Source organism: Mobula hypostoma, assembly GCF_963921235.1.
Source record: "Mobula hypostoma chromosome Y unlocalized genomic scaffold, sMobHyp1.1 SUPER_Y_unloc_3, whole genome shotgun sequence".
NCBI lineage: Eukaryota > Metazoa > Chordata > Chondrichthyes > Myliobatiformes > Myliobatidae > Mobula > Mobula hypostoma.
The window spans coordinates 32,469-50,293 of record NW_026948173.1 but is presented as its reverse complement, the minus strand read 5'-3'; the positions used below and the strand labels follow the sequence as shown (position 1 = coordinate 50,293).

Here is a 17,825-nt window from a genome sequence, read left to right as displayed (position 1 = left end):
TATTGTAAATATATGTTATAATTATGTGGTTTTGTCAGTTTTAGACTTGGTTTGTCCTGTTTTTCTTGTGATATCATTCTGGGGGAACATCTTACATCTTTTAATGCATGCAATTTAAATTGGATAGCTATATGTACAGGAAAGGAATGGAGGGTTATGGGCTGTGTGCAGGTCAGTGGGACTAGGTGAGAGTAAGAGTTCGGCACGGACTAGAAGGGCCAAGATGCTGTGCTGTAATTGTTATATGGTTATATGCATTTCTAAATGACAATAAACAAGGACTGAGTGTCCTCATAATCTAATATAGATCTTCACTAGGTCTTACTGAATACACTTTATCTATCTCTTTAATTTTATTAGTAATCTCTAAAAGTTCCGCTCTGGTTTTCCTTTTTAAACCTGCTGAATATGAAATTATCTGCACCCTAAGAAAAGATTTTATCGTATCCCATCTAACCAAATTTGATATACCTTCAGTTGTATTAAGTTCAAAAAATAAAAGAATTTGCTCCTTGATAAAACTAACAAAAGTTGGGTCTTGTAACAATATGGGATTCAGTCTCCACTGTGACACTTTCAAAATATTATCAGAAAGCCTCAAAGTTAATTTCATGGGTGCGTGATCTGACAACACAATGATTTTATACGCACAGTCCACAACAGAATACAACAATTGTGTATCTAAAAAAAACCAATCAACTCTTGAATATTTATGATGTACATGTGAAAAAAAAGAAACATCTTTCTCTTTGGGTTCCTATATCTCCACATATTCACCAAGCCATATTCTAATAGAACAGAATTAATACAAGTCGCCGCTTTATTAGGAAGCAACGGATTGGTTGATGACCTGTCAATCAAAGGGTTTAGACAACAGTAAAAGTCACCGCCCATAATCAACTTATATTCATTTAGATTCTGGAGCGCGGAAAACAGTTTCTTAAAAAATTCAGGACTGTCTGAATTGGGTGCGTAAACACACACCAAAGCTACCTTTTGACCACATAGCAAACCAGTGATGATTAAATATCTTCCAATCAAATCAGTAACAGCATTAAAATGTACAAAAGGGATTTCAGTGTTAACAAACATAGATACCCCTCTAACTTTATTTTTTGATAAAGAATAATATAAAGTTCCCTTGCAGAATTTAAAAAAGCAATCTACATCAAGCGATCTTCATCCTGTCTCCGTACATGCGTTTCTTGCGCAAAAATAATATCCGCATGAAGAGTTAATTTCTTAAAGGTATTTTTATACTTAATAGGATGATTCTTGCTGTTCAAATTCCAAGAAATTATATTAATTTTATTAGCATCCATGTTTAAGATTTAATTTAAAGTTTTATAAAGAAAGCTATTGCAATAGCGCAAACTGGATCCAAAAGGGAAAAACAACACTGACTTGACCAGAAGTGATGACATGATTGATACAAGATATAACCTCTCAGAACTGCCCAGTCAAGAAAAAAAACTCCTCTAATAGTCCCACTCCTCTCCCCCAAAGCCCAAGAAGCTATCCAATAGAAAGATGGCATGCGGATCTAAGACCCTAACCCCAATCTCCGTTTTGCAGCTATATTAAGAAAGTTATATGTTTACTCCACCAACTGTAGACATCATAAAAGAAATGAACAAATCTCAAATATTGTACTGTTATGTCTAACAAGTTAAAACGTAGTTGACGACAGCCATCTTAAATTCATCTAAAGTATATTAATCATGTATTCAGAAAAGGATAAATCCAAACAAATAATATATTACAACTGAATTTTTCTTTTAAACTTACAAATCATAAAAAATAAGTAAATATATATATATCAAACCCAGGGCTATGTTAATATTAAGGCAAGCAAGAAAAAAAATTAAATCAACCAGGTCCTGTGCGGACATTCATAAAATGTGAAACAGACTTTCTTCAAAACAGCTACAGATATATACTAAGTGTTGACAAATAATAAAATAAAATTAAATCTTTCTTTGTTTGTTCCCATTGTTCCATTTCGGGAAGGATCCTGCCGCATCTCAATTCAATACCGGATCGACTTCCTGCCATTGTAGTTAAATCAAACTCCTTCAACAAAAATAGTGAATCTTCAACTTAAAAAGGATCTATCAGTGGAATGTAATATATAAAAAGTAGAGCCGCTGTGAAAAACACGTCTCACTCCATTCGCTGCAAAATTGAATCACAAAAGTCTTAAGACACCCTAGCTATATTATATATAGCTAAGACTTTTACACAGTACTGTAGATTGCCAGCATTAAGGTCTTTAGTTTCTTATCAGTTTTATTTATTTATTTGGAGATACAACACCAAAATGAGCCCTTCAATCCCAAGAAGCCCACGCTACATAAATACACCCATGTAACTAATTAACCTCTAACCCTTATGTCTTTGGACAGTGTGAAGAAACTGGAGCACATGAAGGAAATCTCACACAATCACGGGGAAATTGTAGTGAGATTGCGCTATAAAGCACTATATCAAATATAATACTATGTTTATCCCTTTTAACAAACTCCCTCCTACATCTCCAGGCGGTTTTTCATCTCTATTTGGTAGACATCATTTTGCTGTAACCACAAATGCCACGATGGTGAAATTGACATGATCCCAACTTATTTGTCCACTTTTAACATTAACAGTTCTCTAATTATCTTTGTTAAAAGCTTACTTAGAAAGACGCTGATGGGCTAGAAACAAGAACTTTTTAAAAGTTCAGAATCAAATTATACCCAGATTATTTTGTTATTGCCAGAAGGATTGCTACCACTCTTCTCAGATGTCATTTCAGATTCATTAACTACCTTTGTCATTTCTCCAGAACATCTTTCTTGAAGTTTTAAACACAAGAAATTCCAACCCCCTGTTGCCCTCCCTCCTTTCTTTTCTTTCAATGTCCAATATCCTCTCTTATCCGATTCCTTCTTCTTCAGGCCTTTACCTCTTCCACCTATCACCTTCCAGCTTCTTACTTCATTCTCCCTATCCCACTCAGCCACTTTCCTCCTCACTTATCAGCTGCCAGCTTGTAGTCTTTCCCCATCTTCCCGAAAAATATTATTTTAAAAAAAAGACAGCTATTATGCAAGTATTATTATCTCTGACAAATTGTGAAGATAAACTGAATTAGACCACAAAATACAGGAGCAGAACAATGGTGTCTGTCCTTCTGCTGGGATTCTGTGAGCACCTTTATTGTTTCTGCTTTGCACCTCACTACTTCTCCAATTCTTGCAGGAAAAAATCTCTCCCCAAATCCCACATTCTCTTTTAGAATTGCAATACCACCAATCTCTCTCTATAGCACCCCATGGGATAGAACGCTATCAAGACAAATCTGATTAGTTGACACCACATTCCTAAGCTAATCAAATGACTCCATCATATCTTAACAGAAACCCAAGTACTGGGCTGTAAAGTTTGATTAACAAAAACACACTATGTTTTACAGCAGGGCTGCAGAAAATAAACACCCAAAAGCATACCTGTAGTAATACAATTGAAAAACAGATTTTCCTCCTGACAAAAATAGGCATGACTTTGATATTTTCAGAGCATTTGGAACTTTTCAATCCAATATTAATAACACAGCATTCAAGTGTATTTTGTGACTACAGGACCTCCAGTCCATTTGTAAATGCAAGTGTAAGGCTCAGGGCTATCAGCTCGCTTTCATCTAGGGGAAACCCCGTCCGCCCGCCAAACCGTGTCTCACGTTTGCGTAGTTGTGTAATGCAACCTGGTACAAAGCCACACATCAAATACAATGTACGATTTACAGATTACACTTTATAAATCTTACTGGAACTATGTAAATAATAGAGATACAACATAAAAGGAGCCAAACTTATCAGAGTTCAACCACTTCGTGCACAACTGTTGGAGCTCAATTAACGGGGTCTTCATTCCACCATTCAATCCCCTCCAACCTTCTCAACCAGCCACCTGGGACCAACCACGGTGGTCAACCAGAGCGCATCCAGCACGTCCTGCCTCTTCATTCTCCTCCCGAAAAACCCGCGCACTAACCCAGATTCCCACACATACATAGCTTCCATTGGTTAGTTCCTCCGTTATCTATAACTATAACCCAAACATTTCAGCTACAGAGAACATTTCCTCACAGTTAACATTGCAAGGAAACTATTTCATTAATAGACTTCAGAGGAACCATTTTATAATTAGCAGTTAACAGCTAACATTACAGTTAATATTACCGAGAACCTTACACAAGTTACATATCTTGAGGATGTGACTAAACACATTGATGAAGGAAGAGCAGTATATGTAGTGTATATGGATTTCAGCAAGGCATTTGATAAAGTAACCCTTGCCAGGTTTATTGAGAAAGTAAGGAGGCATGGGATCCAAGGGGACATTGCTTTGTGGATTGAGAACTGGCTTGCCCACAGAGGGCAAAGAGTGGTTGTAGACGGGTCATATTCCGCATGGACGTCGGTGTCCAGTGGTGTGCCTCAGGGATCTGTTCTGGGACCCTTACTCTTCCTGATTTTTATAAATGACCTGGATGAGGAAGTGGAGGGATGGGTTAGTAAATTTGCTGATGATACAAAAGTTGGGGCTTTTGTGGATAGTGTGGAGGGCTGTCAGAGGTTCCAGGGGGATATTGATAGGATGCAAAACTGGGTTGAGAAGTGGCAGATGGAGTTCAACCCAGGTAAGTGTGAAGTGGCTCATTTTGATAGGTCAAATATGATGGTAGAATATAAAATTAATGGTAAGACTCTTGTCAGTGTGGAGGATCACAGGAATCTTGGGGTCAAAGCTGCTGCACAGGTTGACTGTGATTATGAAGGCATACGGTGCATTGGCCTTTGTCAAGCGTGGACTGAGCTTAGGACTGAGTTGCAGCTATATAGGATCCTGGTCAAAGCCCACTTGGAGTACTGTGCTCAGTTCTAGTTGCTTTACTACAGGAAGGATGTAGAAACCATAGAAAGGGTGCAGAGGTGATTTACAAGGATGTTGCCTGGATTGTGGGTGGGGGCGGCATGTCTTATGAGAATAGGTTGAGTGAACTCGGCCTTTTCTCCTTGGAGCAATGGAGGATGAGAGGTAACCTGACAGAGGTGTATAAGATGATGAGAGGCATTGATCGTGTGTATAGTTAGAGGCTTTATCCCAGGCTGAAATGGCTAGCATCAGAGGGCACAGTTTTAAGGTGCTTGGAAGTAGGTACAGAGGAGATGTCAGGGGTAACTTTTTTACACAGAGTGTGGTGAGTGCGTGGGGGGCGGATAGAATAGGGACTTTTAAGAGACTCCTGGACAGGTACATCGAGCTCAGAAAAATAGAGGGTTGTGGGTAACCTTAAGTAATTTCTAAGGTAAGGACATGTTCGGCACAGCTTTGTGGATCGAAGGGCCTGTATTGTACTGTAGGTTTTCTACTTTTCTATGTTTCTCTCTCAACATTGGGCTTGTCACAACATTCAGTTTCCAGATGTAACATATTCCAGCATATCTGAAAGTTTCCTGTTTCTCTGAGAATTTCTGTTCATCGCGTTTCAGTTTCTCCAGGCTCAGCCACTTCTTCTGACTGTTCATGTTTACTTAAGGATAGATCACCCTGTCATTCATTCATACCTTCCGCAACTCAGTTTCTCCTGTCCATGACTGAACTCAGCTTCATCTCCAATTATATTGCGCCCAGTTCCTCTTCGCTGTCTGGCTGTCCAGTGGTTGTCCTCCCCACTACATCCAGGTCTGGACTGAAAGGCTCAGATTTCTTTTCATCAACTCTTGGGAAGTTTGCATGAGGTAAAGCATACCAGATTCCCATCCTTCATCCTCTGTACAGCATTCAGTGGGTTCAGCCGGTTGCTCTTCAGGTCCTTCTGCTGAAATCAAACTATTATCTGACATCCTCAGCTTGTTGCCTTTCTGTTCTCCTTTTCTTTTGCAGAGTTCTTTTCCTAGGTGTAGGCTCCATGCCAGGCTCTGGGTCAACTTGAACTCAGATGATTCCAATGGAGAATTTTGACAGCACCATTCCCATCTTCTGGCTTCAATGGAAAACTGGGAAATTTGGCATCTGTATCTCCATTTCATAAGGTGTAGAAACGCAGCGGTCACCCAACTTACGCTTCCCCTGTAGTCCTACATTTCTTATTAAAACTCTGTATCTCCAGGCATCAGTTGAGAGAATTTGATCTTTTGATCAGATCCCTTCCGTTTCCTTGTCCTACCAGAAACGTACATACAGTGTTTTACAGAAAAGCTGCTGAAACAAAATACCCAACAGCCTAACTGTAGTAATACAATAAAACAAGTTCTTAACAAGAGTATTATAGGTGTATAACTGGAGTCTGCAGTTTACCATCATCCACTGAAGTCATCCATGCATGTTTATCATGGGTTAGCTATATACAACAAGGAAGTTACGCTCCAGTCTCACAATAAACACTGACTTTAAGTCAGAATTTGTATCTCTAGACGGGAACAAAAAAACCCATAGAATTGTAAAATTGAAATGTATCCAGTCTTAGAAACAAACTAACAGAAATTATGGGAATGAATTTTATGATTTATGATAACATTCTTTTATTTTGCATGATCTAGAATTACCTTTTTGTAGAGCACTAGGAAACAAGAGTGTCACCTTCTCATCTTCATTCTGATAATTGAACCCTGTTGCATTTATTTCTGTAAGATGATATAGACAAAATTTTATTCTTAAGTCACTGCCATCAAAGAGACCACCCTAACATCAGCCATTACTGTCTGGTTTGGTGCAGCATTCTCTTACAATATATGAAAACTAAAGCCAACTGTAGAGAAAAGGTGAAGCCTACCATTACTACAGGACTTACATATGTCCAGGACAAAGAAGTGGGCAGGAAACATTATTGAAGATACTACCAACACAGCAAATGGCCTCTTCCAAAAACTCCCTTCTGGAAAACGCACATCATTAACTGCTGTGTCATAAAACAGGCTGTAAAGCAAAGAACATTCAGTAAACGGATGTTCTCTGGGTAAAAATGACCTGTTAATGAGAGAGCTCAGAGAAGAATGACTAGACTAGTTCATGCTGACAGGAAGAAGTGACAGTAACTCAAATAAACACATGTTACAATAATGGTGTATAGAAAAGCATCTCTGAGCATGTTGAACATTGAAGTGGATGGGCTACAGCAGCAGAAGACCATGAACATGCATACACTCAATGGCACTCACAACTCTCAAGGATGTTATCTGCAACAAGGAATAGCCCATCCCAATACATTTCAAATTACAGTCGGAAACTTCAACCAGGCTTGTTTTAAGAAAACACTGCCCAATTTTCACCTGCATGCAAACTGTAGCATCAAAGGTCACAACATACTAGACCACTGCTACACTATAATAAGGAATGCGTATCACAAACAAGAGGAAAACTGCAGATGTTAGAAATCCAAGCAACACACACAAAATGCTGGAGGAACCTAGCAGGTCATGCAGCATCTACGGAAAAGAATAAACAGTCCAAGTTTCAGGAAAAGAAAAGAGAAATCAGAGTAAGAAGGTGGTAGTCCGTAGCCAGTAGGGTTGGTCGGTACCATCTGAGGGGAATAATGCTCATAGAGATGTTTGCCAAGGTATACATCTCTAGAGTTAGGAAATATGTGACAGCATTGCACCAGTGGTAGCTTTATGTGTGCAATCATGCATTTTATAATACTACCCTAAAATCAGCATTTCTCAAAAGTAGCCAATATAAAGTACAACATCTTGGAGTGACGGAGGATGAGAGGTGACCTGACAGAAATGCATAAGATGATGAGGCATTGATTGTGTGGATAGACAGAGGCTTTTTCTCTGGGCTGAAATGGTTGCCACAAGAGGGCACTGGTTTAAGATGCTGGGGAGCAGGTACAGAGGAGATGTCGGGGGTAAGTTATTGACTCAGAGAGTGGTGAGTGCGTGGAATGGGCTTCCGGCGACGGTGGTGGAGGCGGGCACGATAGGGTCCTTTAAGAGACTTTTGGATAGGTATATGGAGCTTAGAAAAATAGAGGGCTATAGGTAAGCCCAGTAATTTCTAAGGTAGGGACATGTTCAGCACAAATTTGTGGGCCGAAGGGCCTGTATTGTGCTGTAGATTTTCTATATTTCTATGTTTCTGTATATTCAACCTAGTGGTACTTTGTCATCAGTGATCCCTCAACATCGAAATCTGTCACAATGAGAGCTGAGTTCAAGCACTTTTCATCAAATGGTGTTATAAAATTCTACATTGAAAACTACGCCATTGGTGGCACTCGCAGTACAGTGCCCAATTTCAGTACAGTGAATCATTTCATTTTTAGGAAAATATTTGTCTGGTGTTTATTTTGGAAAAGTCAATAAAAACCCTAGGATACATATAATCACATGGATTTGTGCAGAATTTATTCAGGAATTCAAAAAGTAAACACTTTTTGTATCTATTCCATATTAACATCAGTACAGCAGAAAATGTTACCCCCCCCCACCCAAAAGGTAAAAAACCTCATTTGGAGAGGTTTGAGTTTTATCAATGTCATGATATTTTCCATATTGTTGTATCTAATCAAAACAATCTTAAGCTTTTGTCATAGTATATAGAACTACAGTACAGTAATTCAAATGTGGGGTTCCACACGGCCATAACCTAGGTTGAGGGGGAGGAAAAGATGGCGACACGACGCAGCGCATGCAGCCGCTCTGAATGATATCGTATTTGTGAAGTAGGATGCCGTGCACAATCCTGATTTGATGGAGACAGCCGTGAGAAGCACGGAGAAACTTCTGAAATGCCTGCTTCGCTGCTGCTGCTACTGTGCAATCAAGAATCTCAGGAAGGGAAGGCCCCAGATTCTCGGCTTTGCCTATCGCCTGTTGCCGGGGCCAGGGTCGAAGTGCTAGGCAGAGATGGTGCTCGGTGTGTAGGACAGCTGGTCGGAGGCTCAAAGTTTTCAGACGGACTCAGAGTCAGACTGTGGTCGGGTGCTTCCAGGATGCTGCATCGGCAAGTTTGCGGCACTGCAAGCTCATAGCAGGGAGAGTTTCTCCCTTCAACCGTCTGCGTGAGATAATGGGACTTTCGAGAGACTTTGAGACTTTTTACCGTGCCCATGGTCTGTTCTATCAAATTACAGTATTGCTTGCACTCTTGTAACTATATGTTATAATTATGTGGTTTTTGTCAGTTTTTTTAGACTTGGTTTGTCTTGTGTTTCTGTGATATCATTCTGGAGGAACAAATTGTATTATTTCTTAATGCAATAATTACTAAATGACAATAAAAGAGGCCTGCATGTCCTCATAATGCAAAATCTAAAAAAAATCTAAAAATTTTGATTGTAAAATGAATATATTTAATCAAAGAACAGGAATTCTGCAGATGCTGGAAATTCAAGCAACACACATCAAAGTTGCTGGTGAACGCAGCAGGCCAGGCAGCATCTCTAGGAAGAGGTGCAGTCGACGTTTCAGGCCGAGACCCTTCGTCAGGACTAACAAAGGGTCTCGGCCTGAAACATCGACTGTACCTCTTCCTAGAGATGCTGCCTGGCCTGCTGCATTCACCAGCAACTTTGATATTTAATCAAAGACTTCATTCAATACTTTGTTTTCCATACTTTGATAAGCTATTAATAATCATAATAATTTTCCAAGTCTTCCGCATCTTCATCTGAACTTTCCACACTCTCTGAGGTGGATGCCTGGTTCTCACAGTCTGCCAGTCTCAGTACAACTGAGGCCATTTGCAACACACATACATCTTGGGAGTGAACATTTTTTTGGACAGTTACAGACCTGTAGATCCAGGATGGCATTGGGTGCCGGCTGGCATTCCATCCAGTGCACCACCAACTGTTCAGCTTCCTCTTCTCTCTCCATCTTCCAACCTCTGCCAATAGGGCTTGGCACTTGTGGGTCCTTCTCCAAACATCTTCTCCATATATCAGCCTGGTAACTGGCTCGCTGTGCATGTTTTGTTAAACAGTTCTTGCATGTTGGGAGTTGATGACTTTCGATTTCACCTTTTTTGGCACAGAAAAGGTGATACCTGTGCTCATTGATCTTGGTAGTCGTTTGGGGCATACAGGAGACATGTAAATGCCTCCAGTTTGTCCTTCAGTTCTGGGGAGAGGTCCCATTCCTGACCCAACTCTAAGAATGTGTCCTGAGTTTCCCTGTTGCTAGTCAGACGTGTTAGGGTACTTGTCTTCCCTTTGCCTGCAAGAGCACTTACAGTGTCACCTCCTGTATATGCGTGCAACCCGATGAGAGCCCTACAAACCTCTATGCCAACAGTGGGAGCAACCTGCCTGATGTCTACAAGCCACACTAGTGCCACACTTCTGGAACAATAGGGCCTTAATCTTGTCACAAAATGCTAAAGACAAGATAAAGACATCTATGTCTTCTGAGCAGATCACTACAGACTGGTATCCCTCTCTTGTGGCATGGGCAGCATGGAGAAGTAGGTGGCCATCTGCTTCTTCTTGTGACACTGAAGAGCTGACACCTCCTCACTGTCTTGAGATGTGATTCTGTAACATTTGTCATTCACAGTTGCATACAGAAACTTCTCCTGTAGCTTTGCTCTGCACTCCGCCTTCCTCCATTCATGGACTATGAAGCTAATGAGACTATTGCCTCGCCATCTGTGTGCCTGTGATACCTTGCAACTCATGCCCAGTCCTCATAGAGATCTTTCACTATTCTTGATAGAGTTCTACACAGAAAGCTACCACTGATGCAATGCTATCACATATTTTCTAGCACTAGGGGTGTATACCTTGCCAAAAATCACTGTAAGAATTATTCCCCCAGATGGTACTGGTGGCCCAAATTTGGGGTCCTGGCCCATGGACTATGGGTAGGACGAGGAAGAAATACAAGGTGATTGGTAAAATGGAAGGAGGGGAGGGCAGAAGTAAAGAGTTGAGAAGTCAATTAGTGAAAAAGATACAGGGCTGGAAACAGGGAATCTGATTGAAAAGCACAGAAGGCCATGAAAGAAAGGGAAGGGGGAGTAGCACCAGAGAGAGATGTTGGGGAGGTAAAGAGATGAGAGAGAAGGAAATGGGAATGGAGAATGGTGATGGGGGGACATTATCTGAAGTTTGAGAAATCCATGTTCATGCCATCGGGTTGGAGGCTACTGAAATGGAATATAAGAGGTTGCTCCTCCAAACTGACTGGGGTTGAGGCAACAATAATGTTTTGCTCTGCTTGCTATCCAGCTTCAAATGTTGTTTGTTGAATGGAGACCTTTCCGTCAATCTCTCAGCTTGATTCTTATGTATACTGAAAAGTTCTGGTGCAGTCAGATGGTGAGTAATCTGCCACAGCCAACCAGCTTCTGATATGTTCTTGTAATTACACTAACTGATGCTTGTTACTTGTGACCTTCAGGATGCTGATGGGGATGGGGAAGTAGCAAGATGTGACAATATCAGAACGCATCTGGCTAACCACATTCATAGGTGGATATGCATACTGTTATTCAGATGGCCACTGCCCCGTACTTCCGCAGCATACATGTGACCCACTCCAGGGACAGTGACAACTAGGTAGTTTGACTGGAGTGGTACATTTATCACACAGTAACACAGGTGTCCTAAAGCAAGCTCAAGCAGAACAGACACCTGTTCTGGAAGATTATCAGCTTAAGCTTGAATGCTCTCTGTTCTTGTTAAATGCAGAAATGAAGTAACTAAAGTATTGCGAATGAAACTGAACATTGTCCAATTTACAAAAATTTCAGTTCCAAACTAGCTCACTGCCTTGAGAAACACCAATCATTATGGCAGATTACAGGCCTTTTGCCCCCAAGATTAAACTAACATTTCCTTCCCACAAAGCCTTCTACTTTTCTTTCCTCCGTATGCCTAACTAAACCTCTCAAAAGGTGATCCCAACCTTTTTTTATGCCATGGATCCCTATCATTAACCGAAGGGTCTGTGCACTCCAAGTTAGAAACCCCTGCTTTATAAGATTACCCCTCAGCCTCATTATTATTCAGGGAAAACAATCCCAACCAAGCAGTACAACCAACTCTTCTAGTTCTGGTAATATCCTTATAAATCTTTTTTTATTTCACACCTTCTCCAGTTCAATGGCATTTTTTTCTATAGAAAAGCAACCAGTGCTCCAAATATGGCCTTACAATTGTCTTGTACAGCTGGAAAATTATATCCCAATTCCTGCATTTCATGCGCTGAATGATGAAAGCAAGCATTCCAAATGCCACCGTCTACCAGTGATTGGCATCAGCCTACTTGCCGTCAATGATGTGTATACAGAAAGATGCCTGAAAAAAGCCAGCAATATCATGAAGGATCCCACCCATCCAGCTCATGGATTGTTTGTCCCACTCTCACTGGGGAGGAGGCTATGTAGCATTCCACCAAACTCAAAAATAGTTCTTTCCCCAAACAGTAAAGATGGTCAACACTTCCGACTAACCCACCCTACAAAACCCCTTACCACCACCACTTAATATTTCTTGTCAGTCAACTTACACACAAACACTCTTTCTGGGTGTTACATTATGGACATTCAATAAATTCATGAACAGTTGCAGGCAAAAGTTTGTTTGTAAGCCCTTGGCAATTACCTGGTTTTCTGCATTAACTACTCATAAAATGTGGTCTGATCTTCACCTAAGTCACAATAACAGACAAACACAGTATGTCTAAACTAATAACACACAAACAATTGTACTTCTCCTCAATACTGAGTAAATCATTTAAACAATCACATTCTAGGTTCAAAAGAGTAAGTGAACCCCCAAGGTAAAGCCTTCTACAAAAGCTATTTGGAGTCAAGTATTCCAATCAATGAGATGAGATTGGAGGTATGGGTTGTAGAGGTGGCGTACCCTATTGTTAAAAAAAACACACAAAATCATGTTATTGACAAAGCCTGCTCTTCTCAAGAAAGATGTGTTTATGTGCACCATGCCCTGATCAAGATAATTTTCAAATGACCTTATTATAAGAATGGTAGAGATACATGAAGCCAGAAAAGGTTAAGAAAGATTTTTACAAATGACCTGGATGATGAATTGGAGGGATGGGTTAGTAAATTTGCTGATGACACAAAGGTTGGGGGTGTTGTGAATAGTGTGGAGGGCTTCAGAGGTTACAACGGGATATTGATAGGATGCAAAACTGGGCTGAGAAGTGGCAGGTGGAGTTCAACCCAGGTAAGTGTGAGATGGATCATTTTGGTAGGTCAAATATGATGACAGAATATAGTATTAATGGTAAGATTCCTGGCAGTGTGGAGGATCAGAGGGATCTTGGGGTCTGAGTCCGTAGGGCGCTCAAAGCTGCTGCGCAGGTTGAGTCCGTGGCTAAGAAAGCATACGGTGCATTGGCCTTCACCAATCATGGGATTGAGTTTAGGAGCCGAGAGGTAATGTTTTCAGCTATATAGGACCCTGGTCAGATGCCACTTGGAGTACTGTGCTCAGTTTTGGTCGCCTCACTATAGGAAGGATGTGGAAACCATAGAAAGGGTGCAGAGGAGATTTACAAGGATGTTGCCTGGATTGTGCAGCATGCCTTATGAGAATAGGTTGAGTGAACTCGGCCTTTTCTCCTTGCAGCAACGGAGGATGAGAGGTGACTGGATAGAGGTGTATACGATGATGAGAAGCATTGATCATGCAGACAGCTAGAAGCTTTTTCCCAAGGCTGAAATGGCTAGCACAGGGCAGTTTTAAGTTGCGCGGAAGTAGGTACAGAGGAGACGTCAGGGGTAAGCAGACAGTGGTGAGTGCATGGAATGGGCTGCCGGTGTCAGTGGTGGAGCCGGATACGATAGGGTCTTTTAACAGTCTCCTGGACAGGTACATGGAGCTTAGAAAAATAGAGGACTATGGGTAACCGTAGGTAATTTCTAAGGTAAGGACATGTTCGGGACAGCTTTGTGGGCTGAAGGGCCTGTATTGTGCTCTTCCTAGAGATGCTGCCTGGCCTGCTGCGTTCACCAGCAACTTTGATGTGTGTTGCCTATATTGTGCTGTAGGTTTCCTATGTTTCTATGAAAGCATTTCTAAAGAACTGAGTGTACATCAGTCCACAGTAAGAGAAACTGTCTCCAAATGGAGGAAACTCAGTACTGTTGCTACTCTCCCTAGGAGAGGGCAACCTGCAGACAGCACACCAAGAGCACAATGTGCAATGCTGAACACCACCAGGATGTTCTACAACACTTCTGGGACTGTGGACAGATATACAAAAGTTGAACTTTTTGGCAGAAATGCACAAATGACATTAAAATAGGGTATTCCAAACTGGGGTCCATGGATGCTTTGCTTAATGGTATTGGTCCATGGCATGAAAAGACTGTGAACCCCTGCATTAAACAATATTCAGTCCACTATACTAAACTTTCATTCCTCTACCACCAGCACAAAGTTGCTCCTTTGTGTACCGTAAGATGCACTGACTCAGCCAGGTTATTCCAGCAGCTCTTCCCAAACATATAATTTCTACCAGCAAAGATAAAAAGTGAAGAACTACCATAAAAATGTACTGGGGGTGGATAATTTAACACCGATAATAACTATAATTTTGTGCAAGGTTACAATGCTAATCGCTGGAGTTTATATTGATTGATACACCCCTATCAAACACTGCGTTGACACAAAGGCCAATAACATTTTATTTATCTATATTTATTTATTTATAAATTATTTTATTTATGCACAAATTCTTTCTCTCACTCTCCTTTTTCTCCCTCTGTCCCTCTGAATATACCTCTTGCCCATCCTCTGGGTCCCCCCCTCCTTGTCTTTCTTCCCCGACCTCCTGTCCCATGATCCTCTCGTATCCCCTTCTGCCTATCACCTGTCCAGCTCTTGGCTCTATCCCTCCCCCTCCTGTCTTCTCCTATCATTTTGGATCTCCCCCTCCCCCTCCAACTTTCAAATCCCTTACTCACTCTTCCTTCAGTTAGTCCTGACGAAGGGTCTCGGCCTGAAACGTCGACTGCACCTCTTCCTACAGATGCCGCCTGGCCTGCTGCGTTCACCAGCAACTTTGATGTGTGTTGCTAACATTTTATTTGTTTTTTGTATGTTTTTTTTGCTGAGCCTGAAGGTCAGGTCACAAATGTTTCATCACTAGTTGAGGTGACACCATCAGTGCATGATTTGAGTGTTGTTTCTGCTGAAGGCTCACATTTATATTGGTTTGGCCCATGTTTTGATTGATTGGCTATTGTGCTGGCCAATAGTCTCCTCTGAGTCCTGGACAACTGAGTGATCTCTGCTGGCCTATATCCCTGGTTATTGATCATTGGGAGCGTAAGTTTCACTTGTTCCCCGAGTTTGGATCTCAGTGACTTAAACTAGGATTTGGTGAGCAAATTATTGGAAAATAAATTTAACTTGAGAGCACTATTGGTGATTTTACATTGTATTGAGTCTCACAGTAATTTTCTTGAGTCTGCATGGAGGGAATCAAATTTACTAAAGACAAGTTTCTGAGATGATAAGAATCTTAGGAAGCAGAGCTGAATCAGCTATGTGGCAGTTCTAGCTGAACATGGTTACTAATCCTTCTAGCCTCAGTTTAGTTACTGTTGGGCCATGCCATTGTTGAGGATGGGGCCTATTCTTTCTGTTAGTGTCCATGGTTTAATGTGACTCTGATTAGGGAAGTCTAAGCAAATGCTACACCTGCAGGCTATCAGAGGGAAGAAGCACCTTTCACTTCCTTTGGCAGAAATATATTTCCATCCCGTACCACATTATAGCTTCCAATTGCAAAACCAGTGAAGTGCAACAGGGCCAGGAGCAGGTAGCCTGTAGCAATGAAATTGGTCATAATCAATTTTTCATGATAATTACATGGCTTATCATCATAGTTCAAAATTTCTACATTTCTTTCTTATTTTTTTTTTCTCCTGATGGGGAACAATACTTTACAGTTCTACAGTTACCTCCTTGTATTTCAGTGAGCGATCACAATTTATGGAACAATATGACAAGCTAACACACACAAAATGCTGTAGCACAGCAGGAAAGGCAGCACCTGTGGAAATTTGTGTGTGTTACCTATGGAAATGAATGAGGTTTTAGGCTGAGACCCTTTATCAGGACTGGAAAGAAAGCAGAAAGATGTCAAAATAAGAAGTTGGGGGGAAGAGAAGGAGGACAAATTAGAAGGTAATTTGTTAAGTCAGATGGATAGGGGAGATGGGGTGAACTAAGAAACTCAGCTGTGATAATTCTAAAAGGGAAAGGGCAGAAGAAGAAGGAATCCATTAAGAGAGGAGAGTGGACCATGGAAGAGAGAGAAGGAGGTGCAGCACCTGGTGGAGGTAATAAGCAGGTGAGATGAGATAAGGAGGGAACAAATAAAACCTAACTTGGCCTTACTCTCAAAAAGATACACATTTTGTTGAAGACGATGGTGGCAGAACTTCCTTTTCTACTGAATGTAAGGCCAACATACTCAAGTTGCCTGCCACTTCACTCTTACTGCCTCAGTTGAGCCTACACCTTTACCTAATATCTGCTTTTAACTCTAACTCACATAATATAAATACAAAGTTAATGACATCCATCAAGCAGAAATTATATAATTGTGGCATTTCATACATAATAGTCTACTATAAAAATTCTTCCCAATATTTATAGCTTAAGTTGTCGAAGAACACTGAGGCTGTCTACAAGAAGGGTCAGAGCCGTCTCTATTTCCTGAGGAGACTGAGGTCCTTTAACATCTGCCGGACGATGCTGAGGATGTTCTACGAGTCTGTGGTGGCCAGTGCGATCATGTTTGCTGTTGTGTGCTGGGGCAGCAGGCTGAGGGTAGCAGACACCAACAGAATCAACAAACTCATTCGTAAGGCCAGTGATGTTGTGGGAATGGAACTGGACTCTCTCACAGTGGTGTCTGAAAAGAGGATGCTGTCTAAGTTGCATGCCATCTTGGACAATGTCTCCCATCCACTACATAATGTACTGGGTGGGCACAGGAGTACATTCAGCCAGACTCATTCCACCCAGATGCAACACAGAGCGTCATAGGAAGTCATTCCTGTCTGTGGCCATCAAACTTTACAACTCCTCCCTTGGAGGGTCAGACACCCTGAGCCAATAGGCTGGTCCTGGACTTATTTCATAATTTACTGGCATAATTTACATATTACTATTTAACTGTTTATGGTTCTATTACTATTTATTATTTATGATGCAACTGTACCTAAAACCAATTTCCCCCGGGAACAATAAAGTATGACTACTACAAAGTTTAGAGCCATTTTGTCTCATCATTATCAGGCACTTTTTAAGCAAATGGAAATACTAGACGCACTTCAGCTCAATTATAAGGAATAGCTTTGGTAACAGAGGGAAAATGAGGTTTAGAAAGACAATAGCAGAGCCAATGTTCTAACAACTAAAAAATGACCAAATCAGCAGGGAGTTCAGACATCTGCCACTCAGAAATCTGACCCTTCAGTTCTGATGAAGGATCTCGGCCAGAAATGTCAACTCTTTGCTCCTCCCCACAGTTGCTGCTAGATGCAGCATTTTTTGGATGTGTTACTTAGAAATCTGCATTAATGTTGCACGTAGATGTTTACAGGTTTTCCAAGGAAAACAGAACTTGATGATAACATCAACCACAGATAATTTATTTTCTTCACTAGCCATTTAAAGTAACTCACAAAAGTTCTTTGCGCTTAGAACACAGAACATAAAAGGTTTGACCTTCGTTTCCAGAACTTCTGTCACAATGAGAATAATATAAATCTTTTTAATCTGCTACTGATAATCCTGTTACTCCCTATTATATCTACAATGTGACTATTGTAACTAA

At 40.9% G+C, this 17,825-nt stretch overlaps 1 protein-coding gene across 1 annotated transcript in view; it reads right to left on the bottom strand.

Moving 5' to 3' along the window:
• Positions 1–17,825, bottom strand: part of LOC134341434 (puromycin-sensitive aminopeptidase-like) — a gene marked incomplete at its 5' end in the record, with an annotated part of 301,555 nt that overhangs the window by 258,319 nt on the left and 25,411 nt on the right. The window contains one exon of the mRNA XM_063039287.1: positions 6,594–6,671. Coding sequence (XP_062895357.1) covers positions 6,594–6,671 — 78 coding nt within the window. The remainder of the gene's footprint in view (positions 1–6,593; positions 6,672–17,825) is intronic.